The 26,773-nt window shown below is 44.3% G+C and overlaps 1 protein-coding gene across 1 annotated transcript in view; it reads left to right on the top strand.

Annotated features, from left to right (window-relative positions):
* CCDC97 (coiled-coil domain containing 97) overlaps positions 1–26,773 on the top strand; it is a 78,322-nt gene that overhangs the window by 13,425 nt on the left and 38,124 nt on the right. Inside the window, exon 2 of the mRNA XM_085625281.1 lies at positions 4,942–5,643. Coding sequence (XP_085481407.1) covers positions 4,942–5,643 — 702 coding nt within the window. The remainder of the gene's footprint in view (positions 1–4,941; positions 5,644–26,773) is intronic.

Here is a 26,773-nt window from a genome sequence, read left to right as displayed (position 1 = left end):
AAATGCTTGTTGTTTATGTTTTTGTTTTTAAAACATTTAACCCCTTCGCTGCGGCGCGAATTCCGCCGCAGCGCTGGGGGGGGTTTGGGGGCTTGACGGCGCCGCTGTGCTCATGACGGAACCACGCCGTCAGTGAGCTGTGCTCATGACGGCGTGGTTCCGTCATGACTCCACCCACTGCGCTAATCGTCCGCACAGGCGGGGAATTGGCGCCGCGTGGGAGGAGCGGACGCCAATGGCCGCAGCATGACGGAACCACTCCGTCATGAGCACACGGCGCCCTATGCTCATGACGGAGTTGTTCCGTCATGAGCGGGGAACGGGTTAAAGCAACCGCATTGTTATTTACAATGTCAATAGCTTAATCTCTCTCAAATGATGCGTATCAGTAAATGCAGCCTGCTACACTCTTTCAACAATTACATTGAGCCTGCACCGCAAAGATCACACCCTGAGCAGGTCACCTCTTCTGCTTTAAGAATACAGATTGGCCTATGTGTTCCGCTGCCAATAACTGTACTAAGCGCAGGGCTTTAAGTGGGCCAGGTCCTGCCGGTGGTCAGCACCAGTAGTTTTAAAAAGTAGATGCTGAGGCGAGGCTATCGGGCTCTCCATGTTTGCCCTCGCCATCAGGGTGAAACAAAATCATAACTCTGCAGCAGGAACATCCTTCACTGTCTGTGATGTAACATCAAAGAGACTTGTTATAGTTCTTCCACAGCCTCATCCTTTCAGAACTGAAGCATTTTCAACATTATATGCAACGAAGCCATAGTTGTTCCTTATTTATCTTATGCAACTAACAACCATTGACAAAGCCAATTGTCATGGCTTGTTGTAGGTGTAAGTTACATGTTGTATTATATATCTAGATACAATTAAAAAAGAGACAAAATACTAGTCGGGAAGCACACTATGCTAAGCACAGATTTTTTTCACTTAAATGTTTTAAGCCACGCCCTTAATTAAATCGACCACGCCTCTCTGAAAGACCCCTGTACATGTGCATGCCTCCTGCTTTTATGAAAACTGAATACCACCGCTATGCCGAAAAGCATGAGGAAATTAAGAGTGCATTATTATTAATGACAGACTCTAGCTGTAAGTCCAGCACAAGAAGTGTGCATTGTACTGTAGTGTATTTTCAAAAGACATCACATGTCTTCATTCCAGGTCTCTGCAAGTTTCTTCTTGACAACCTGAAATTACCGGTGATTAAAAAAAGAAAAGAAGGTATCATAAATATGCCGGAAATAAACTGTCTAATTAATAGAAAGTGCACTGGTTGCCATGGAAACACAGCCCAAACAAATATTAGCCGCCCACTAAAGCCCTGCCTATTCAGTCCCATTGATGGAACCCCTTCAGGGAAAAGTTGATGGAGCCACGCGCCGCATCACAGGGGTGGTGGGTTTGGTTATTTTGCAGTCACATTGAATCAAGCGCAGTGCCGCCACTTGGGTGCACGAGGCCGTCTCCTTGGACACCGAGGTCCCATAGAGACTGCCGGGCAGACCCTCAAATCCCCTCATTACCAGGCAAAAATGTAGGCACAATTATGAGAAGGAAAATGTAATCACATGATTTTCCATATAAAGAAGACATGAGGTCACCTGCTCTCCCCACCCTCTTGTAAAGCTGTGGTCCACATTTACTAACATTCGAGCTGTGTGAACATCTGCAGCACTGTATTACCTTAAGAGTTAAAACGACCCACCTCCAACTTGCAAAACAGTTGGTCGCCGATGATGTCGTCAGCCATGCTTGTGCAAAAATGCCTTTTTAGCGCGATGGTCAAGACAGGCGGAAAAGTGAGACGGCTTGTGTGATATGTGTCTTCTAGTTACAGCCTCCAGCAATTTCAACTTTTTTGGCAACTGCCCAAGGGTAAGCCTCGTAAAATGTGCAAATTAGACATCTTGCGCATGGGAATGTCATTCAGTGTAGGGCTTGCCCATTGTTTGCATCTGGTTTCATTTGGTTCTGGGATTTCACTCAAAGCCATGCTGTACTGCTTCATTAAATTAGATTTCAGTGTAATTTTAGGGATGTTTGTGTGGCGCCCTCTCTATTACAATTCTTTGTGTCACTGAGCTTCTGGGGCTGTGCTTACATCAATCAAATCTTTGGCGCCAGATCCATTTTGGGTTGGATAGCTGATCGACACTGATATTTCCGTCTCTGCCTCGCGCAAGGGCTCGATTGAAGGGTTCGCTGCCTGTCCCCTCGGGTGCTTCAGTATCACTCCATTTCGCCGAGAAGTGGGCGCGCGCGCGTTTCACAACCTGCCACTCCCAGCGCCTGTGATCTGCCCTTGATAGTTACTGGTGTGTTTTTGTTGCCTCCGCAGCGCCGGTGACGTCATCTTTGGCAACAGCGTCTTGTGTGACCCACTAGCTTCATTTTTGGGTCTGGCCTTTTCAGGGCTTTTGATTCATGGTCATTGATGGCGCTGAGTTGGACGCGTGCTAAACGCTAAAAGCGGTTCAATGTGTCCACAGTGCCAGCTCTCATCCGAGCCCGAGGCCTAGTCCTTGCCGTGTTCAGACTTGACACTCAGAGAGACTTTTTGCGCCAACCCAAGCCCAAAACAACAAACTACATGGGTCTTCTACCCCCCCCCCCCCCCCCCCTCAAGAGGGCTGTGCGGCGACGGGGCCTCACAGCGCTGCCTCTTGTTCTGCACAGGGCACTGACAGCCCATTGTCCCTGCACTATAGAGACAACGCACAAAGCCATGCCCAGTCGCTGAAAAGCGAAGCCGGCCGCTGACCTCCCCACCGACTGCCCCAGTGTGACAGGGGGGTCTTTGTCTTTTGGTACTCCGGAGCAGATCGTCACAGACACCCCCAACTCCCATTCTTGACGGGTGGGGCGGTTTGTCTTCTTTGTCCCCCGAGGAGGAGACGACCACTGATTATTACAAGGCGGGAAGGCTCACCCTCGCTGCCACCCACCCAGGACCCTTCTTTCTCCTCTTGGGCTCGCGCTTTATTCAGAATCCTGGGACACCCCCCACACGCTCGCAGCTGTACATGGCAGAAGCTTCTGACTAGCACCCGCTCTGCGCAGACACCACTGCCTTTCTCCGAGGCGAAGCAGAAATGCCTCGGAGAAAGGCAGCGGCGGTTTCGTTTTCGGGGGCGTGTTTTTCTTTTTCTCTCCTCTTGCCATTGGCTGGAGGAGATAATCAGAAAAGTAGCAAAAAAACACCCCCCCCGAATCCGAAAAGGACGGGGCCTGTTCGGAGAGACAAACCTCTTCTCCAATGGCTGGCCAGCATTCAAGAGGCCAGCCAATGGAGAAGAGGGGAGAAGAGGGGCGGGTTCAAGCCCCTCTTCTCCAAAACATGAAATCTCCGGACTTCCGGTTCTGCCTTCGGCAGACCGGATGGTCCCTCGACCTAAAAACGGGCTCCCCTCCCCTAAGTCAGATTTTAAAAACTAAGCAGGATATAATTTGAAGCATTTGTTTTAATCCTTTCCTAAGTGGAGGTGGAAAATAAAGATTTTAATCCCACTTAGGCCTAATAGTCAAAGGTCAGTCCTGGTTTACAAAGTGAAATACCTTTTGGGTCTTATTTCACTATTCGGGCACTCTAAACCCAATATATTGTGTGTCTGTTTTTATAAATTAACACCATGCTCTCTGGGCTTAAAAGGCACACATTTAGGGGTGATTTATGTCTATATAAAAATAGACTTTTTCCACTGTAACAAATGCATTTTCCTTCCAGTGCTTTTAAGCCTGCAGCCCAGCCACCCAGATCACAGTGGTGCTCGTGATTGACATAGATTTTGTCACATATTTATAGGTGGTGTAAATACGCACTGCATCCCACATATGACATATAACTATCAATTTCATAGATGTATGTAGGGAACTATTTACAATGGTCCTATATGGATGTTAATTGGCTAACTACGGAGTTCCAATATACAGAACATGTTTTAGCAGGGAATCCCTCACACTTTAATGTATAGCAGTGGTAACGTGAACGGAGTTCTAAGCCAGCAAAGATAGGATCTAGAAAAAGATGTAGCATCTGGACTGACTATGCTGAAAATACATATTTGCTACACTATTGATCTCACAAGTCACCTATAGCACTGTACCCAATTTGGGTACCCAGTTGCTCATTTTGAGCAATTGACTGTCGAGTAGTGGAGTATGGCAGTTAAAACTTGCTTTCAGAGGTGGCATGGTTAGAAACACTGATACAACACGATACAGAAGGTACCACTCAATAAATTCCATATCTATCCAGTGCTACATCTTTAAAGAAAAATAGGATTTGTATTTACAGGTATGTTATTGGGCAGTGAAAACTGTGATGCAGCAAGAAAACTAGACGCTGCTAAGATATGTTGGGGGAAGATGCAACCCAATTTTTTTGGGTGTAAGGCCAAGGTGTCATACACAATTGTCACAGTATAGCAGCCTTGCCAAATGTTTAGATCTCTGCTTTAGTAGTCTCTGGCTATAGGTTTACTGCAGGACAGCTGAACCTCCGTGTCAGTTTAAAAATGATGATTTAAATCCCCTTTGCCTGATCATCCCTTAAGCAAATGCAGAGGGCCACCACTCGGCTAGTGAGCGATGGAGTTTTAATTTGCCAAAAGACTCATTTTGTATTTCAATGGCACCTGGGGTTCAGGAGGGGTATAGTTCAAGCTTTAGAGGAAATATTTAAGATAATGGGGAACTTTCACAGCAGCAAAAAGCTTAAGTTAATGATCTTCCAACATGGCTGTCTCTTAATTCTAGAAACTTGCTTTAGCTGGAAGAAAGCTCTTTCACCATCAAAATTACCCAGTAGTATTAAAATTCACAGGTTTTTGTTTCTTTCTTTGACATGAAAAGTTGTGGAACTCTGCAAAATATGTTGAGGTTCTGTTTTTCTCTGTAACTTTAATCCACTGTGACCTCTCTTCTCACCAGATCACATTCTAGATGATGAGATTCTCGAGATCCGGGCTGAGTTGACCAGCATAGACGCTGATTTGCCTTCACCGCCTCCACCTGATCCTGTGGAGATTCCACAGGCTGAAAAGGACGATCTTCCAGATGATGTAATTTTGCAACCCCATGTCTCTGCATCTGCAGGAGGAGTAGACTTGCAAAGTGAAAATGGAGACCGAGAACGCATAGAGGCTGTTGAGCAGGCATTAAAGGACACCAGACTAATTGATACTGCTGACCATGAGGGTCCTGAGAATCTGAGTAATACAGATTCTGGTGAAATTGGCTTCTTAACAGACATGGTTGCTAAGAGTGTATCTCCTGAGAGCCCTAATGATGCTGATGGTGCAGAGCTGGCAGAAGATCGCCTCCTGATGAACATGTTGGATGTGATTGCTAGCAGCAAATTACAGATTCGCAGTCAGCAGAAGGACGAGCCAGACTTTACCCGAGAGCAGAAACTGGGGATTCTCCTGGAAATGTACAAGTCCAAACCGGTGGTGTTCCTGGAACGCTTCCGGAAGGCTCTCAAGGAGGAGCACCTTGAATGTTTCAACCATCTGGCAGGTAACTATGAGGTGGACTTTTATTGTCAAGAGATCAGGAAGTCCTCGTTAAAGAAGGTGCACCGAACGCGGGTCCGTAACAAGAGGTATGCTGCTCTGCAAGAGCTGATCAAAGGTATGTTAACATTTTTGGATCATTTGTTTCTTTTTTCTTGTTGAGGCTATATTTAATTGTTAGCCCTCTTACCAGTGTACACTGACAGACGCTTGTTACCCAGAGTGTTGGTGCAAGGGCGAGTTAGTAAGCTGTATTAATTTCATAAAAATAGAGAAAGAATAGTTCAGATGTCTGTTTTTTTTTGTGTTTTTATGTTCATGGCACCCATTTTAAAACAAATAGTAGTGCTAATAATTAGTCCAGCTTTCATGTATGAATGTATACAGTGAGCCCACAGTCTTTGTTTCATAATGTATAGATAGGAAAAAGCAAATGCTGGCTACACTGTAAGATTGTTCCATCTGTGCTGACCAAGTGCTTATGCTTTGTAGTTGACACGTGCGTGAGTGAATTTGTAGGCACAGGGAAAGGGCCAATGCATTGTTCTGGTTAGGGTGCACCCTACGTCAAATTCACCGTAGGAAATAATTGTGTTTTTGAACCCCAGCTCATCAAACACAGGAATAATGTGTGAGCTCAGAGACCTTTCCTTAATATGAAGTCTGACCTAGAGTTTGGACTGTGTGATAGGAATGGCACACTGTGTGCCTTCCATTTAAATACAGTAACTCCTGTCACCTCACCAACCTGTAGATGACTGACAGTCATTGCAGTAAAACCATTGTAGTAGCATGCCTCAATGGCAGGCCAGGCCTTTTTACCTGTCTCCTGCTAGGGAGAACGTCTACCCGCCTCTCTGGTGTTATTAACATTTTTCACCCATCTATGTAGGATTTAGATTTTGTGTATATCGGCATTACTTGAGTGTACAAAGTAAGTGTGCGTGGAGCCTATAATACTTGTAGCCCTACCCTCACTGGGTTCCATTTTGTATTAGCCAGCACCGTCCTGTTGGAAAATCGGATGGACGGCTTAGGCAAGTCCTTTTGGGAAAAAGGGGGTGGTGATGGACAGAGTTTCTGAATGATGCAGAATACTCTTACCAAGTCAAGAGATCATGGTTTTAATCCATCACCGTTTTTTAGCTCACTGCACCATCCCAGCTCAGAACCTGGCTACATGCAAATTAGTCTGTACCTGTCCCAGTGCATGATGGGAACAGGGCAAACCAAACTACCAAGCCAATTCTTATACTGGGAAGGAAACAAGCTTCCGGGGACCGGTTTCTGGCATCTCAGCCTTCGTCGGCCCGGCTTGCCTGAATCCTGATGGTGCAATGAGCAAGGGACTCACGTCTGAGCATGCCCTCCCACACTGAGTGTGGTTAAAAACGATTTGGGAAAAAGGGGGTGGTGCTGGACAGAGTTTCTGAATGATGCAGAATACTCTTACCAAGTCAAGAGATCATGGTTTTAATCCATCACCGTTTTTTAGCTCACTGCACCATCCCAGCTCAGAACCTGGCTACATGCAAATTAGTCTGTACCTGTCCCAGTGCATGATGGGAACAGGGCAAACCAAACTACCAAGCCAATTCTTATACTGGGAAGGAAACAAGCTTCCGGGGACCGGTTTCTGGCATCTCAGCCTTCGTCGGCCCGGCTTGCCTGAATCCTGATGGTGCAATGAGCAAGGGACTCACGTCTGAGCATGCCCTCCCACACTGAGTGTGGTTAAAAACGATTTGGGAAAAAGGGGGTGGTGATGGACAGAGTTTCTGAATGATGCAGAATACTCTTACCAAGTCAAGAGATCATGGTTTTAATCCATCACCGTTTTTTAGCTCACTGCACCATCCCAGCTCAGAACCTGGCTACATGCAAATTAGTCTGTACCTGTCCCAGTGCATGATGGGAACAGGGCAAACCAAACTACCAAGCCAATTCTTATACTGGGAAGGAAACAAGCTTCCGGGGACCGGTTTCTGGCATCTCAGCCTTCGTCGGCCCGGCTTGCCTGAATCCTGATGGTGCAATGAGCAAGGGACTCACGTCTGAGCATGCCCTCCCACACTGAGTGTGGTTAAAAACGATTTGGGAAAAAGGGGGTGGTGATGGACAGAGTTTCTGAATGATGCAGAATACTCTTACCAAGTCAAGAGATCATGGTTTTAATCCATCACCGTTTTTTAGCTCACTGCACCATCCCAGCTCAGAACCTGGCTACATGCAAATTAGTCTGTACCTGTCCCAGTGCATGATGGGAACAGGGCAAACCAAACTACCAAGCCAATTCTTATACTGGGAAGGAAACAAGCTTCCGGGGACCGGTTTCTGGCATCTCAGCCTTCGTCGGCCCGGCTTGCCTGAATCCTGATGGTGCAATGAGCAAGGGACTCACGTCTGAGCATGCCCTCCCACACTGAGTGTGGTTAAAAACGATTTGGGAAAAAGGGGGTGGTGATGGACAGAGTTTCTGAATGATGCAGAATACTCTTACCAAGTCAAGAGATCATGGTTTTAATCCATCACCGTTTTTTAGCTCACTGCACCATCCCAGCTCAGAACCTGGCTACATGCAAATTAGTCTGTACCTGTCCCAGTGCATGATGGGAACAGGGCAAACCAAACTACCAAGCCAATTCTTATACTGGGAAGGAAACAAGCTTCCGGGGACCGGTTTCTGGCATCTCAGCCTTCGTCGGCCCGGCTTGCCTGAATCCTGATGGTGCAATGAGCAAGGGACTCACGTCTGAGCATGCCCTCCCACACTGAGTGTGGTTAAAAACGATTTGGGAAAAAGGGGGTGGTGATGGACAGAGTTTCTGAATGATGCAGAATACTCTTACCAAGTCAAGAGATCATGGTTTTAATCCATCACCGTTTTTTAGCTCACTGCACCATCCCAGCTCAGAACCTGGCTACATGCAAATTAGTCTGTACCTGTCCCAGTGCATGATGGGAACAGGGCAAACCAAACTACCAAGCCAATTCTTATACTGGGAAGGAAACAAGCTTCCGGGGACCGGTTTCTGGCATCTCAGCCTTCGTCGGCCCGGCTTGCCTGAATCCTGATGGTGCAATGAGCAAGGGACTCACGTCTGAGCATGCCCTCCCACACTGAGTGTGGTTAAAAACGATTTGGGAAAAAGGGGGTGGTGATGGACAGAGTTTCTGAATGATGCAGAATACTCTTACCAAGTCAAGAGATCATGGTTTTAATCCATCACCGTTTTTTAGCTCACTGCACCATCCCAGCTCAGAACCTGGCTACATGCAAATTAGTCTGTACCTGTCCCAGTGCATGATGGGAACAGGGCAAACCAAACTACCAAGCCAATTCTTATACTGGGAAGGAAACAAGCTTCCGGGGACCGGTTTCTGGCATCTCAGCCTTCGTCGGCCCGGCTTGCCTGAATCCTGATGGTGCAATGAGCAAGGGACTCACGTCTGAGCATGCCCTCCCACACTGAGTGTGGTTAAAAACGATTTGGGAAAAAGGGGGTGGTGATGGACAGAGTTTCTGAATGATGCAGAACACTCTTACCAAGTCAAGAGATCATGGTTTTAATCCATCACCGTTTTTTAGCTCACTGCACCATCCCAGCTCAGAACCTGGCTACATGCAAATTAGTCTGTACCTGTCCCAGTGCATGATGGGAACAGGGCAAACCAAACTACCAAGCCAATTCTTATACTGGGAAGGAAACAAGCTTCCGGGGACCGGTTTCTGGCATCTCAGCCTTCGTCGGCCCGGCTTGCCTGAATCCTGATGGTGCAATGAGCAAGGGACTCACGTCTGAGCATGCCCTCCCACACTGAGTGTGGTTAAAAACGATTTGGGAAAAAGGGGGTGGTGCCAGAAACCGGTCCCCGGAAGCTTGTTTCCTTCCCAGTATAAGAATTGGCTTGGTAGTTTGGTTTGCCCTGTTCCCATCATGCACTGGGACAGGTACAGACTAATTTGCATGTAGCCAGGTTCTGAGCTGGGATGGTGCAGTGAGCTAAAAAACGGTGATGGATTAAAACCATGATCTCTTGACTTGGTAAGAGTATTCTGCATCATTCAGAAACTCTGTCCATCACCACCCCCTTTTTCCCAAATCGATTTTATCCACACTCAGTGTGGGAGGGTATGCTCAGACGTGAGTCCCTTGCTCATTGCACCATCAGGATTCAGGCAAGCCGGGCCGACGAAGGCTGTGATGCCAGAAACCGGTCCCCGGAAGCTTGTTTCCTTCCCAGTATAAGAATTGGCTTGGTAGTTTGGTTTGCCCTGTTCCCATCATGCACTGGGACAGGTACAGACTAATTTGCATGTAGCCAGGTTCTGAGCTGGGATGGTGCAGTGAGCTAAAAAACGGTGATGGATTAAAACCATGATCTCTTGACTTGGTAAGAGTATTCTGCATCATTCAGAAACTCTGTCCATCACCACCCCCTTTTTCCCAAATCGATTTTATCCACACTCAGTGTGGGAGGGTATGCTCAGACGTGAGTCCCTTGCTCATTGCACCATCAGGATTCAGGCAAGCCGGGCCGACGAAGGCTGTGATGCCAGAAACCGGTCCCCGGAAGCTTGTTTCCTTCCCAGTATAAGAATTGGCTTGGTAGTTTGGTTTGCCCTGTTCCCATCATGCACTGGGACAGGTACAGACTAATTTGCATGTAGCCAGGTTCTGAGCTGGGATGGTGCAGTGAGCTAAAAAACGGTGATGGATTAAAACCATGATCTCTTGACTTGGTAAGAGTATTCTGCATCATTCAGAAACTCTGTCCATCACCACCCCCTTTTTCCCAAATCGGCTTAGGCAAGTCCAATATATGTTGATTGGAGGACTTTTAAAACATTCAGACTGAGCAGTGTTAATGGTTTAGAGCTCCCCTTGAAGCTAGGGGGTTTCTCTCTGCCCCTTACAGTCTGATTATTCTATGTGAGAGGCTACTACCCACCCAGGCTAATTGGTATATAAGTAGAGCAGCCTCATTTACCTTCATGTTTTTGCTTTGGATTGCTCCTAAAAGGAGACTTTCAGCTCCCCCGTGCCTACCTGCTAACACTTGTAACTAAAACCATGGCTCGATCAGTCTCCGTGGAAATAGCAAAAGTGCAGAGTTGCTCCTAATCGTTCACGGAACTGAACTGCTGGAATGCACACGGACTTTCTGAAATTTGTCTATAAAATTAGACAGCAGCTTCTGGTAGGAGTGTCAAATTGTCGTAGCCAAAAGCCTACTGCCCCCCAACAGTGGTGACTGGGAGATCAGGTACAACACCATAGTTAGGGTATCCATTGCCGTCTTCCCCTGCCTGGCTCGAGACCAGTAATGTGGGGAAAACTCCACAAGTCTTCCCTGCCTCAGTGGAGACAGCTTACTATTTATTGCTCAGGAGGGACCTGAATATTCCCTTGCACGAAAAAGCTACTGCGAAGTAGAGGAGGCTGCGAAGCTGCTCAGGTTATACAACAAAAGCAGCCGTTGTGCTGCTACACCAGCAGAAACCTGCATCACAGTCCCTGAAGGGATGTCTGAAAGTCTAAGGCATGTTCACATATGATGGGCAACTGGATGCTTGAAGGAGCCAGATGCTGTTGAACTCATATGCTTGTGAGTTCTCTACAAGCGTCTACCTCCAGAAAGCATCAGAGTTACAGAGAGCGTCGAAACTAAAAAGAAATACCAGACCAAGGAGAGATCAGCATGAGCGCAGAAGATAGTACCAGCCAAACCAAGGTATTCACAGCTACTACCTGAGGTGGACCTTGAACTTGTTTGGGTGGCTGGTTTTGTAATTGGGGAACAATTCCAGCTGCAGTTATACTGAGACCACAAGCACAGCAATCCCAACTCAGCCTCCTCCTGACTAGTGCTGGTGCAGCCACTGCTTATGTTTTGCACACACCAGCACTTGTCATGCAAACAAATTGGTCCTGCAGTGCCAACAGATCAGAACTGACATCACTCTGCTCCTTGGACTGGATTTAAACTGCTCCACCAAGGACAGAACGGTACAGAGACAATACAGCTCCGGAAGGGTGGGACAAGTCGACACCTAATTTCAAGCTGCACTTCGAGAGAGCCAGATTGCAAAAGCTGCAACTATAAACCCACTCAGATTCCCCCTGCAAACCCATAGACACATGTAATCTACCATTATGGACTGTCCCTGAGGTTACCATCTATACTGGTCCCATTAGTGCCTCTGAGAAATGTCTTCTGTTTATTATGTATGGTAACTATGTTAGAATTAAGTATTTTTCTGTTACGTATTGAAGTACTGACTGGGCAGTGGATTACTGATTGCTGTCTGTTGTGTGAAAAGCTTTGAGTCTCTACTCCACTTCTTGAGAACTGCTCAGCTTCTCTCTCCTGAGAGTCCAGTGTTAAAGGGGTTTACTTTGTGATCAGCTTTGGCTCCAGTAGTAAGTTAAAGTCCCTGGAATCTAGTGGTAAAAAGCCTTTGATTGCCCCGTAACTTTATTCTTGTGGGTCTGTAAGCAGCCAGTGGTTATTGGACAATATTGGTAGTGGGCACATTTGTTTGTCTCTGGCGTTTGCACAACCCCACTATTAATGTTACATGTTAAAATATTTAATGGTGAACTTTGAATACCGTCAGCATTGAATATTCGGTTTTAAGAGCTTTTTAGGTCTTAAAAGTAACAGTAGAAAAAACATTCAGTGATACATGTCCTAGTGCTGTCCTCCAAATATAATTTTTAAAGTACTCACCAAAGCTTCTGGTAATACTCACATAATTGGCAGGTGACAGCTGCGCTGTCAAGCCACACCATAAAAACAGAAATAGGTTCAGCACTATACATGCCAACTACTGGTATTGCAACACCCTCTCACTGAAAATAATGGAAATAGGTACTTCAAATTAAAAACCAATAAGAAACAATGTTGAATTAAATTACATAATTTAAAATAGTAAAAATATAAATAAATGAATTCTGCACATCACTTTTAATAATAATCGCATTAAAACATTTTTTTAGGTGTAAATTTGCTTTTCCATTTAACCTTCAGAAACATTTTAATGTAACATTTCTATTAATGTAAGATTTAATTCGAAATTATATAATAGTGCTGTAGCATTTTTTATTATGTTTTACATTTGAAGTAAATATGTAAAATTGTTATTTATCATAAAATATATATATATTTTTTTATATTTTATTTATTGCGTCTGATCAGCATTATAATATACACCAACCAAAGGCATCTTCATTTACAATGACGCAACACATAACATCAGTAATCTCTGGATTTACCAGAGGTACTTCTTATCACACAAAATGGGCATATCTGACATGAAAACGGCTATCCACCTCATCCCGCCACAGATCAAACTTTAGTGTCTAAAGGATACATCTCCGTAGACAACAGCATATACTATTTACCGTGGCCTACAACCCATAGAACAGAGCCTCCTCTCCCTGTCAGGCATCCTCTATGTGTGCTTCCCGACCCTGCAGCCAAACACTACCCATCTGTCTGTATTGTCTGTAAGTATTGTTTTAGCGGCTCCCAAAAATCACGGGGTCTGGAGGTAAGCGGCAGTTCTTTCGCATACCTGTCCATAGTTTCTCTACAGTATGACATGTCTGTTAGCCAATCTTTCAGTCTAGGTGGGCGTTTACTTCCCCATCTGAGAGCTACACGCCGCTTCGCCAGCAGCAGTGCTACAGCCAGGAACTTCCTTCTTTTCGTCAGAGTCAATCGGTATATCCCCAGTAAACATACCAGAGGCATGTTGGGCACGTGGTCCACCAGCATTTTGTTTATTGCCCCTATAATTTCATGCCAATATTTGTTTACCTGTGGACATGCCCATGCCAAATGCAGAAAGTCTGCACTTAGGGCGTTACATCTCTGACACCGGTCATGCGCTCTGAGGCCATATTTATGGAGTTGGGTTGGGGTGTAATAAAATTGGTGGAGAAATTTAAAATGTATTATCCGTAGATTACAGTTGGATGTCAATAATTGTAATTGTGTGCAGCTATATTCCCAATCCCGCTCCTCTATTTTGTCACCTAGCAATGATTCCCATCTGGCTAGTGATCTATTTTCCACCTCCCTTTGTTCTAATTGCGCTTTCTTGTATAAGCAAGTAACTCATTTCCGTCTCGATGGCGCTACGAGTAGGGCCTGTAGGGCTTGCAATGCCGGTGGTTCTTCCGGGTAGGTGTTATATAATTCCCTGATCGCTGCCTGCAGTCGTAGGTAAGCAAATGTTTTCATTGTCGTATTGTGTATGGTCAAAACCGGGTCCTGTCTCTGAATGAATTTGCCATTTGGGAAAACGTCCTTCATGGTGGATAGTTTCATATCTTCCAGTAGTGTCATCATCCCCCGCTCCTGGGTCACTGAAAGCTTCGGATGATTAGCAATTGGGAGCGCCGGTGCATATATAGGCAGCTTGTTGGCACGTTGTGCCAATGCATGCCATGCACGCGAGGTGCAGTGTACAGGTTGTATTATGTCTTTCTGTGTATATGTCCTCGGGTTTTATACAAACATCATCAGTGAAGCAGGGTTTACACTATCTGTCTCCACTGCAACATGCGAAACGTATGCATGTGATTTGGTCCAATAGTGTGCATGTTGCGCCTGCGCACAGTAAAAGTATAGCTGTAGGTCTGGTGCACCAAAACCCCCCAAATGATACGGTTTCGTCAGTATGGACCAGCTAATCCTAGCCTGTTTTCCAGCCCATGTCTGCCTCTGCATCAGAGATCGCAACTCCGCGAAATAAGCCTGCGTCAACCAGATTGGAATATTATTAAATAAATATAAAAAGCGGGGCAATACAATCATCTTTTGCAGCGCAATTCTATCTGCCAGCGTCAAGGGCATCTTTATCCATTTAGCTATTTGGTCTTCAAGCCTAGTCATTGCCCTACCATAGTTTTCCCTAATGACCAGGTCGGGGTCTCTATGTATCCAAACTCCTAAATACTTCACCGGGTCAGTTTGCCACTTCAAGGGGTAATCTAGTTCCAGCCGTGTCGTGACTGGCGTCAGTGGTATAACCACTGATTTGTCCCAATTAATTTTCAACCCAGCGTAGTGCTCAACTCGAATATATTCTCTAATGAGAGTGTTTAAATGTATACTATGATGACGCGTAAACAACACCATGTCGTCCGCATATAAGGATATATTAAGAGGGCGCAGGCGAAACTGCAGAGCAGCTTCCCTATGACACTGACGTATCCTGCAGGCGAGAGGTTCAAGGATCAAAGTAAACAAGATCGGCGACAGCGGGCAGCCCTGTCTCGTCCCTCTGTTCACCTCGAAAGGGTCAGAGACCTGTCCATTCATCCTTAGTCTCGCTGTGGGGGCGTGGTATAAAATCCCTATCCATCTGATAAACCGTTCCGGGAACCCCATTCTACGTAATACTGTAAACATGAATGGCCATTCCACCGAATCGAAAGCCTTTGCAGCGTCTAACAGTGCCGCCGCTGCCGGCAATTCTGGGTCTAAGTGATGGTATAAAGCAAAGATAGTGCGTATATTTTGAGTTGTGGACCTAGTGGGTACAAATCCCGATTGATCAGGCAGTACCAGCATCTCCTGTAGGAGCCGTATTCGAGTCGCTATAACTTTGGCCAAAATCTTTGCATCTATATTTATCAGTGACAAGGGACGATAGGATTCGCATCGCGTCCCATCTTTATCTGGTTTTGGGATAGTCACTAAGAGTGCTTCCTTCAATGATATTGGGAGCGTACCTTCTTCATATGCTTCCTCGTACATTTTTGCTAAATGTGGTATTAATATATCTTTGTACGCTTTATAAAACTCCGCAGGGAGACCGTCTAGGCCGGGAGCCTTACCATTCGGTAATGAGTTTATTGCATCCGCGAATTCATCTTTTGTAATGTGATGGCTGAGAAACTTGCGGTGTGCATCAGAAAGCCACACCAAAGCTACGTCCTGAAGATAGTGATTGATTTAGTCTACTGTAGTGCTTGTCTGTTGCTTATAAAGCTCTGAATAGAAATTTCTGAAACAGTTTGATATGGACGTAGTGTCATACAGCATTTGGTCTGCATCATCCCTAATCTGTGTTGTGTATGAGGGTCGTATCTTACTCGATAATGCTCTTCCCGTTCTACCGCCCTCCCCATAGCTTCGCGCTGTATATCGCTGTGATTTGTATTGTATCTCGTCTCTAGCGTATTTTTGGTACTCATCCATTTTTTCCCTAATTCGGGCCAATAGATCATTAAATATTTTTATATTTTTTTTAGAGTTTTATACATATTTTTAATTTTCCCTATAATTTACAGTAGGGAGACTCCGCTGTTGGGGTCGGATTTCCACATGGTAAAGCGTAGGAAAAAATAAAAAGTGTATTTAGCTTGAACATTAATATTAAAAGTATTTTTGTTAAGTATTGTGAAGCGTATATTCATTTTATATATTTACCTAAAATGTAGGTCAACAAATTCTCCAGCAACCTTCAATTAAATGAAATATAGGTCTGAAGTTTACATTTAAAAAAATTCTTGAAAAATATGTTTTTTATGTACATTAGTAGTTAATAAAAATGTGATATATAGAATTCATTTTCTGTAATTATTTTTTCATGAAATTTGTTACAATATTTTTATGTACAAAATAGGTTATACATTTTTTTTATAAGTAAATAATAGATACGTCATTTTAATATTTTTTTTAACATTAATTTAGAACTGCTTATATTTTTAACTATTTTAAATAGAATCTAATTTAACATTATTTCATTTGTGGTTGTATTTCAAGTCCCTACCTCCATTATTTTCATGGAATGATGTTGTAGTACCAGTGGTTGACCATGTGTAGTGCTGGATTTAACACATTTTTTTTTTGTATGTTTTTTTTTCTAGTAACTTACACTCAGATTTTTTTCTAAAAAGTAATAAACATGCTCAAAAATGTAAGTTACCTTTTATGAATCAAACCCTAAGTAACTTGTGCACATTTAAAAAATACATAGCTTCCTTCATTCGCCGTTTAATTCATCAGATTGTACCACATGAATTACTGCATAGTCAGTACACAATAAAAAATCTTTACAACCTGCATCTTATTGGTAGCTGTGAGTATCTTGTGTTTTTGAACCCCCACTATATATTCTTAGGACCTCAAGGGTCTGGCAGACATGGTATGTTACTTTTGTATAGCTGAACAATGTTCCAATTTTCTGCTCCAATTTTATGTACGTATTTGACTAATTGAACTTGTGCTTAGTCCCACTGTGCTGACTGGGTGTGTACAATGTCTTGTCCTTCACCTCCAAAGTATTAAAAACAACGTGCTGATAGTGGAATACCACTTGCCTGCTCCAAGTCGCACTTCACTGTAAATCAAGAGTTCTTATACCGCTTTTGTATATCTGCCATTGGGGCAGATAAATTACAGATGAAAACTTTGGCTCTAACTGCTATTTTTTTTATTTCAATGATTAGTTTATTTTAGAAAACCTTGCGTAATGAGTAATCAACAGAAATTACAGAGTACAATTGCTAAATTCTGAATTTTGTGTAGTTGTCAGAAATGTATAGCTGTCCAGGTTTCACACCTGTTTCCACTGAACCTGCAAGTAGATTGAAACAGGAAAGAAATAGAACAAGCATTGGCATAGCCAATAGGTCTCGCCTTTGGGACCGTGTAAGTGTTTAGCCATGCAACAGTTAATGTTGTTGCGGTAAGGATATTGTGCTGCATATCTAAATACTTATAAGGTCCCAAAGCCGAGACCTATTGGCTATGCCAATGCTTGTTTTTAAAGAGCAACGAAACCCAAAGAACATTTTAGTGCTAAAATGGAAGACAAATCAAACAAGGAGAAAAGCAACAATTAGAACAATAAGGGGGGCAGTGGGCAGTAGTAACCAAACGAGAATTTCTACCCACAAATTAGGGCTAGAATTGTAATTGTATTCACCGCTGCTGAGGATTTACAGAAGCGGATTAAGATGTCAGAATTGCAATTCTAGCAGGAGGCATTCTTCAACTGCCCTATGCCTCGCAGGGCTGCTTTAGTTGAACTGGTGTGTGTGTGCCATGCTTGGACTTCATCACCTCCTTCCATGAGAGAATGAGGCAGAGATATCTGCACCGGGAACTGCCTAGTCTGCATATTTTGCATCTGAGGTATTCGAAGAAGGCTAAAGCAAAATGTGCATTCACACCAACATGTGTAAAAGTGCTACTTCTTTGCAAGACAATCAAGATAGTTTGAGATCTGTCCTTTGTCCTACGGCTTGCGGTTACGAGCAGGTGCGCGCTCGGATTTCAAAGGCTTCGCGTTGCGTTCACTTTGTGGCCGCAGCCGCATGGCCGGTCACTGTTTTCTGTAAACAGCGCTTGTTTAAACTTTGTTCCGGATTAATGGTAATGAGACAATTAAACTTTACAGCACAACAGAATAAGAGCTCACATTCTACCTCACAGAGAATTTGAAGAGGGGTAAAGTGCGGTGGACAACGATACATGTATCGTGCCTGTGTGCAAAAAAGCAACTTGTGAGTGCAGTAGAAATCAAAATAAAATGCACACAGCCCCACTGCGTCCGCCCACAGCCGTTTCCAAGCAAAATGATCATTTAAAAAAAGTGCCACAGATTCACCAGGTGCAGTACGTCACTTCTGCACACCACCACAGATGAGCACAGGTGTAATGCATGTCGTTGTGTGTCTACAGCACGTCACATGCCGCAAGTGCATGTGAGGAAGTGGGCATCATATAATAGCATGAGTAAAATCGTATGATATAACATCAATTAAAAAAACACGTGGAACACACAAACGTAGAAAAGAGGAGGAGAATCATGACCACCACTCAGGACTGAAAGTACCAACGTCACCAACTGATAAGACAAGCAACAGTGAAGCAATCAACAACATACAGATGGTTATCCAGTCCAGCCGCTGGGTACCAAAAACGGTCCCCCAAGTAACAGCATAAGAGCCACAAACTGCACACAGCAGGTGAGGGTAGCGAGCATGCCCTTACCTGCATAAGAAACAGCCATCACAGAAGTCCTCGCGCGCCCCCTGCCATAATTTAGAAACAGAACTCTTCATAGGTAGAAAACCTGTTTTAAAGTTAAGAAATGCGCAGAGAGAGAAAATAGGAAACCGGCAGGCCAGCCTAGGGCGCCATCTAGTGGAATTAGCCGTGTTAGTCCCTTCGTCTTTAATAAAATGTCCGCTTTGTGCTTAAAATCTATAAGTAAATGTTACAGCCGGTGTGCAGAGTGCCTCCGAACAAGCAGGACCTGGGGAAGGAAGACCCCCTGCCCACTCAGTCCTTTCTCATAAGCCTGTGTAGGTGGATTTAGATGTGGACAACAGAAAATGTATGGAAAAAGGAACAACACGGTGGATTTCACAGCATTATTTTTCGAAAATTTTATTTAAGGAGCCATATATTTTAAAGACATTACCGGGGGATTCTCATTAACTGTTCCCGGGTCTCCCACGCAATCTGTAACACCTAGGCCTGTATGTAACGCACCTTTGTCGCACCAGCTTGGTCTGTCTGCCTGGCCTGTATTTGAAAACACAATGTATACTTCCTCCTGGTACCATGTGTAACAAATGCGTGCTCGCGCTGCAAGTTTAAAAAAGGAGGCACGTCTGGCGAGTGGTGTGCACGCACCATGACGAGAGAGGAAAGCCGGATGGCGCCTCCGCTCATCATTGTGCGCGTAACCGCACGCTCTATGCCAGCCAAAAAGCTGTGGTCGGGCTTTTTAAAGCCCACTCACTAAATGTCTCGCCAGAGCGCGCAGCGGATGCGCTGGCTCAGGCGAGACCTAAAAATGGACTACCTGTTAGAAAAATTGAGAAACTGTGGTAAACAATGGGTTTTCTTTTACAACTCTTGTTTTTGAAAGCTGGGAAGGGTGCACGGCAAACCTTTCATCAATGCAATTTTTAGTTGGACTTCTACAGCAGTTCCTATTTTTTTTAACTTGTTTTTATTTCGGGATATATGTAGCAGCAATACATAGTCCTAACACATGCAAAAAAAAAATACATTGTGCATAGTGTATGACATATTGAGTTGCCGTTTGTGGGGTAAACACCCACCTTGACATAGAATGCAACTGAAGATTCTAAGGGCGCTGCATATCCCCAGTAGGTGAAACAAGAAACAATGATGAAGAAAATCAAATAGAAACTACTGTTAAAAACTTGTCAGCGATTGACAGAGCAGTACATTGCATATATCACCCTAATAACATAGACTGGCTTCATCATACATCTGTATCCATCCCGCCCTTTGCTTTGGATGGTCCCATAGTATACTCTGTAAGTGCTAGATGAGGTCATGCCCCAAGGAGTTCCCATTTTTTTAGGTCGAGTCCTAGAGGCAGCTCGCATACGCTGCTCTGCAAAGCATGCTGTAATCCCTCTTTGGGCTAAGGCCATACTCACCACCTTCCGTGCCTTTCAAAATTGCTTTCTTTTGATTGGTATAACGTGGTGCTTTGCCCTGCCTTTGGGTGTGCATTCACTTTCCTGGTGACTGCCCCTGTTACATGTGCCCTAACTGTCAGGTTTATTTATCCTTTGTTAGGCGCACTCTTTGTTTTTGGCATTGAATGGTCCTGCCCTGCTTCTCGCTTCCCTCGGCCCTTTCCTTCCCTCTATGGATATCTAGAATCTGCTGCTATCTTTGACCCCTACCCGTTGTCCGTGCGCCTTTATTCCCGTCCCCTCCTGTTGTCCTTTTTCACTACCCCTCTCGTCCCTCCTCCTCTCCCTTCTCTGGGTGCATGATCATTAGGTCGAGCCTGAGCCAGTGCACATGCACAGCTCTGCGAGGCTTCTTGTAAGCACTTTAAACTTCTTTAAACTTCTCTGTGTGGGTCTGACTCCCCCCACGCATGAGGTTGGTTGTCGCCTTTGTCATTTAGTTTTCCTAGCCTGCAAATGGCTAAAGGCGGCTGCATGTCCCATCTCTTTAGCAAAGGTTCACTCCAACAGCCTTTTGCTTGCAGGAGCGAGCAGGGGCGCCAGGGTGGCAGCTTCAATACTCACATTCCTTACAGCGTGTGCACCACTCACGGGCTAGCAGATGACCCTTTCCTGAAATGAATTCTCTTGAATGGCTTTGTTGTTGCTTTTGTTATTTGCATATTGCCTTTTCAGCACCGATCTTGTTTAGACAAGCTGTAAAAATGCCGTGCTTCATGTTTCCGTCTCAAGCCTTTCTCAATAAAGATCCTTCAGAGACAGCGCCTGTAACATGTGCACAGTGTGAAGTTGCGTTTGTCACTTTAACGCAGCTTGTCTGGTAATGTTCTGACTGAACCGGGTCCTCTTTGCGAGCTCAGCTGCCAATGAGTGTTTAGAAGAGGTCGTGAAAAGTGACCTACAATTAAGGCTAGGGCGGTGCGAGGTTCAGCGCATCATAAAGCCTACCTATGCAACCGATCCTTGGCCTCTATGCTGCGTGAGCATAGGGATGCACTCATGTGCCTCGTAATTATGTGTATGGGCTAGAATGTGAAGGAGGTGCGAGCTGTTTGAATATGGACAGGGTGAAAGTAGAAGAAAATGTAGTGCTTACAGCGGATACAAGAAGCACTTGCGGGGTGCAAGCTGCAGAGGATCAATCATACAAATGGGGAATCAGACGTGGAGAAAAACGCGCGCTGTCGGCGGCTGCACGTGTTTTTTATTTGGCAGATTTTTTTTTTTCGCCCGAGTTAAAGCCCTGCTAACACCCTAGCTCGTACAGAAGCTCAAGATAAAAACTAAACAGCACAGAGATGGGGGTGTGCTAGTTTACTGGATTTGGGCAAGTTAGGGTTTGAAAAGTGAGGCGCTTTAAGTGAAAAGTCTTTGGCCAACTCAGTGGTTTCAACTCCCTATCCTCGAAAGGATGAAAAGAAGCTTTGAGGGCGGGTCTCAACAGCCGGTTTAACCCACAGCTTTCTGCGTGTGAAAAAGCGCCTTACACATCGTGCACTGCAGGCGCATTACCTACTGAGCTAAGACAAGCGTTTGCCCTACTACGTCATAACTTTAGGTTTACCGGGCCATAAAGTAATGCATTTTACACAGAAGAGGAGGATACACCGATTCTAAAACTAAGTGACCTTCCTGCTCTAGTCCAGGATGGGAGCTAGTGAACCCCAACATCGCCCGAGGAAAAATCAATCAGTGCTGAGCTGACTGTGTCATCGGAATTTAGTAGGTGACGATTTCACCTCTCCTGTCTGCTATTGTGCTGTATAAGCTAATGAGATCTTGAGAGATAACGACATGTACGGTAGAAGGAGGGGGCCAGCCTGAACATACATTATCATTACAGCCTTCTTGTTGCAACATCTTAATTTTAGATATTATCTTTTCAAAGTGTTAACAGTGGCCGAGTGCAATTTACTCCAAAGGTTGTGTTTAATGAAAAGTGTGATAGGAGCATAATTTGCTGTTATTACATGTAAGTATCAGCGTTGCCTCTTTCTTAAAAAGAAGCCACCCTGGCTGATGTGGGATTAGCCTTGCCAGGTTATTATGTACGAGCAGGCTTATCTGACTATCTGTATGACTATCAGGAACATTGCCAAATTCCACTGATCCTCATCTCATCGGGATAACTTTATATTTCATGTTATTTTACAGAGGAGTTGCATAGTGCAGCGGTCTCCATTTCCAGCAGGTCCTTGTTGGCAGCCTGGCGATGGACTGCCCCACAGGGACTACGCTTCTGTCAGGGATTAGGTCGTGTCATTTCAGTCTGTATTACGTATGCTTGGATTGTCTTTTCTTTGCCCAGAAAGGTAGGTCTCTTCTGCTTTAGTGTCTTTTTTTGCAAATGTTGTTAACAGTAGTCCACTTGTAAGGTCCCAAAGGCGAGACCTGTTGGCTATGCCAATGCTTGTTTTGGGTTTGCAGACAGTCACAGAATCGAAAGCACAGACTTTTTGAGTTTAAAAAAGAGTATTTAAATCCATTGTCATGACTATTCTTTAGTCCGTGCCTGTTCTGCGCCCGTCTGTGCCACCCTCCCTATCGCTTTATTCCTGTTGTCTGCAAAGCAAAGCAACCGGATCCCGGCTGAGCCGAAACCCCAGTAGGTCCTCGTACACCACGTTAAGGGAGTTGGAATTTCAAGTTAGTTTCAAGTTAGTTTTCAGTTTGGGTTCAAGTTCAGTTTTCAGTTCACTTTTAGTTTGGGTCGTTTACTTACCTTATTCCCACCCCTGCCCCCTTCTCGTTTGGAGCCTGCTAAGCTCCTACAGCTTCTCATCTCACTGTCACCATCTGCAGCCGCCAGTAGAGGTCCTCTCCGTCCGGTGTCCTTCATTGCAATGCGGTACAAAAGGGGGTGGTGATGGACGGAGCATCAGAACCAATCAAACACTCACACCCAGTCAACAGATCTGGGTTTGATCCATCACCATTCTTTAGCCCACTCTGCCACCCCAGTTCAGACATGGCCATATGCAACAGTCTGACCCTGTGCCTCATAGGAGCAGTCCAGCCCGAACTGCCAAACCATGTCTTCCCTGGACCGGAAACAATCTTCCTAGGACCGGTTTCTGGCATTTCAGCCGTCTTCAGCCAGGCTTGCTTGAATTCATTGCAATGCTGCAGCTGCCTGTTTACCAGCCTTTTATACCAAGGACGCGTCACAATGGAGACTTGTCAACGTGTCAGCATACATCACCCCTTTGTGGGTGGTGCCATGTGTTTCGGTTTAAAGGGGAGGGTGGGCATGGGCGGCGTAAATTTAATTTCGTGAGGGAATCCAACTATTTGGTCTCAAAAATGATCCTGAAATGAACCTGAAAGAAGAGCCTATCCTGCCCGACATTTATCCCCAGCAGTGATCTCTCCTTTTATCTCTGCTGCTGCGTAGGACTCTCCTCTACAGGTAGCCTGGACCTCGTGACATCACATTGGAGGGCCAGTGATATCACAAGTGTTCCCTTCACAGGATTCTGCTTATGTCGCTGCCTGGCAGACTTGGACTTTAACGTGGATTTAAAATGCAGGGGTTTCTGCCGTCTTTGTTTAAAATAAAAATGTCCATCGTTCATCTTTTTCTCAATCTTCAGTTAAAATAAATGATATTTTTTTTCTTTTGGTATAACATTTTTGTCGTTCGTAGTGCCACTTAGAAGTGCGTCATTTTTTCGTCTGCAGAACCGAACCCGTGACCTACAAGTGACAAATCTCGGCATCGGGCTCTTAGCTTAGTAAATCACAATAAAACTTCAGAGCTAGTTACCACCGCAGAGCACATTTACCAATCCCGGCCCCGGCGCTATGGTGCCCTGATGGGGCTATGGAATAATATTGTGGGTAGTGTGCCTCTTTGGGTCTACAGAAAGTGTAGAGAAGTATCCTGTTATCCACTTAAATGCATAAGTAAGACAAGACAACTTGATTGTAGAAGGAGTGAGGTTTATTCGAAGTCATCACTCTCCAAGCTCATAACATAATGATCCCCCAACGATTCCAACGTTCACACTACCAACCCTCATACTTGAAACAACACAGACCGCGTGATCTCCACGAGCGTGAAAGAACCGCTTGTGAAGGTCACGCTACACTACAATGTAATTCATATATATACAACACATCTCCCCCCTTTTCTTTTTCTTTTCTAACTAACACATGGCATAATCCTTGAATCTTCCTGGGTAACGATGTTCACGTTTTCCCCTCGATTCACCACCCCAATTTGAACAATGAGGTTGTTGTTCATTGTGATCTTCACTTACATGTCGGCTCATCCCAACACTTTTAGCTGAATGAGAAACACCCTTAAACAACGAAATCCTATTCAAATTCCAGACACTTCCTCCCTCTATACGTACAGCACTGTTAAACACTTCTATTACTCTCTTAGGATCTGACCAACTCTGTGATCCGCTCGTCGCCAGTTTAGAGAAGTATCCTGTTATCCACTTAAATGCATAAGTAAGACAAGACAACTTGATTGTAGAAGGAGTGAGGTTTATTCGAAGTCATCACTCTCCAAGCTCATAACATAATGATCCCCCAACGATTCTAACGTTCACACTCCCAACCCTCATACTTGAAACAACACAGACCGCGTGATCTCCACGAGCGTGAAAGAACCGCTCGTGAAGGTCACGCTACACTACAATGTAATTCATATATATACAACAGAAAGAGGTCTGCGCATCATGTGCTTTGATATGACGTGGAGAGCACAAATCATTCAATTAAACATATGCCCCAGAATGTAAAAACCTCGGTACACTATAAGCTAAAGACGGGTGGGTCTTCAAAATCAATTGAACTAATTAGTTTTTATGAGGGCTCAAAAAAGAAACAATACATGCAAGGAGAGAATCAAGTCACCAGCGCCACTCCTTCCAGCTTCTACTGTACCTCAAGGGGCCGCAGTTTGTAGCGCTTTGTGTTATTTATCCCGTTTCTAAACATTTCCAACCCGAGCTGCTATGAAGAAAAGAAAAATGCACACAATTAAAACATTAATAAATGTAAATAGTACGGGGGTGGCTTATAAGGAAGGCATGGTGGAATTGCCAAAACTGCAACAAGCTGACAATTTGTTGCTCATTTTAATACCAAGATTGGTCAACGAGCTAAACGCTGCTACTGGCCTACATGTGGTCTACAGTTACAATTCTGAATTCAAGTAATGTCAGCTGGGCCGTTCATCCTTCCGATGTAAATATAAAGTAATAGTAACTCCTGTTGTCTAGAACTCTTAAAAACGGCAAGCAGCTCCATTACTTCTTACCACGTTCTTGGCATTTTTTCAGCCACCAGTGCCCCTGGATTCCTGCCACCTCCATATGTCAGTTTGGATGAAGTTGCAGGGCCTGAACACAGCTGCTCCATCTCCTGTAGAATTGTTGGGGCCGGATTTCTCTTTTCCACCTCGGGATACTTATAGGGACAACAAGTGGGTGGTAAAGTCATTGGCTGGGCTCTGCATCTGAGGACTGGCTTCCCTTGGGTCTGTGGCTGCAGCGTAGAGAGACCCTGGGTGCATGGCGGGCACTGGGTCCTTGCTGCCAACAACAACTGCAAATGTGTCTGTCAACTTCAGTCATTGGTTCTCATGCCCTATGAGTGTAGGAATTTTGCCTCATCGCGTGCACATCTACCTAAAAAGAAGTACGCTTTAGTGGCAGGTCTGGTGAGTGAATACTTTATTTTGTCAATGGTTCTTCTTTCCATTTTTCATCAATATTACATTTTTTGGTAATCATTGTGTGTTTATGCTATTTTTTCAGATTACAATAATTCAAAGCAAATAGTATGCTTTTTTTGCACCAATAAGAATCATATTTTTCTGTGAACTTTAAAAGGTTTCTAAATCTCTTCCAGTACCCATTCTCCTCTATTAAAATTATAAGTGATTATTTTTTTTTAGTTTCACATTTTTTTTGGAAGCATATTATCACCATGTTTAGGTAGTAGTATGTTTTATTTTTTCCTCATAAACCAGAATTGGGCCCTCCCTGTAACTGTGATACATTTTCGCAGCAAGATACTATGCATTTTATCATGTTTTGCGAGACATATAGGGACATAAGGCAAAGATATCTGTTACCAATTCTGAAAGAGGCTGGCTTTATTCAGGTTAGGCCTGCATTAACCTATCTCCAGCTCTTGGGCTTCACCCGTATCATCTTTTGTGTGGCCAGTTTTTTAGTGGCGGCAATTAGGATCAAGAAAATTAAAGCCCCTCCCAATGTATTATTTTAATCAATTATGTTTTTATGTGGATTTTAACATAATTAATTGTCTTGCACTAATTGATAATGTTTTTTATTGTACTGATTTTTAGACATATAATTGGGTGCTTTCATGTTGTATGTATGTAATTTCTATGTCTTTTATGATTTTAACAAATCGAATAAAGTGTATTTTGACTGACTGACTTTGACTGACTTTTTCCTCATATACTTGCAAAAAAATACATACCCACTGAACCAACTTGCCGAGGCCATATCTATAGGCTTCATCAAATATTTTCTTCTTACTACAAAGCGTGTAGTATTTAGCCCATTTCCTTGTTAAAAGATGAGAAGTAGCTGGAGTTAAATGTTTCTTCCAGAGGTAGCAAGCACTAAGCCTTACATTGCATGAACTTTAGAGCTCTGTCGCAGAAGACTTCGCTTTGACACCCTGACAAAAAGCTCTGCAACTTGTTTCTCCTGTTTCTTTTACTGTCACAGAGAGACTGGGAAGCTCAACCAAATAGCTATAATA

This window comes from Triturus cristatus, chromosome 9 (assembly GCF_964204655.1).
Source record: "Triturus cristatus chromosome 9, aTriCri1.1, whole genome shotgun sequence".
NCBI lineage: Eukaryota > Metazoa > Chordata > Amphibia > Caudata > Salamandridae > Triturus > Triturus cristatus.
This window is presented reverse-complemented; position numbering and strand designations above follow the sequence as displayed.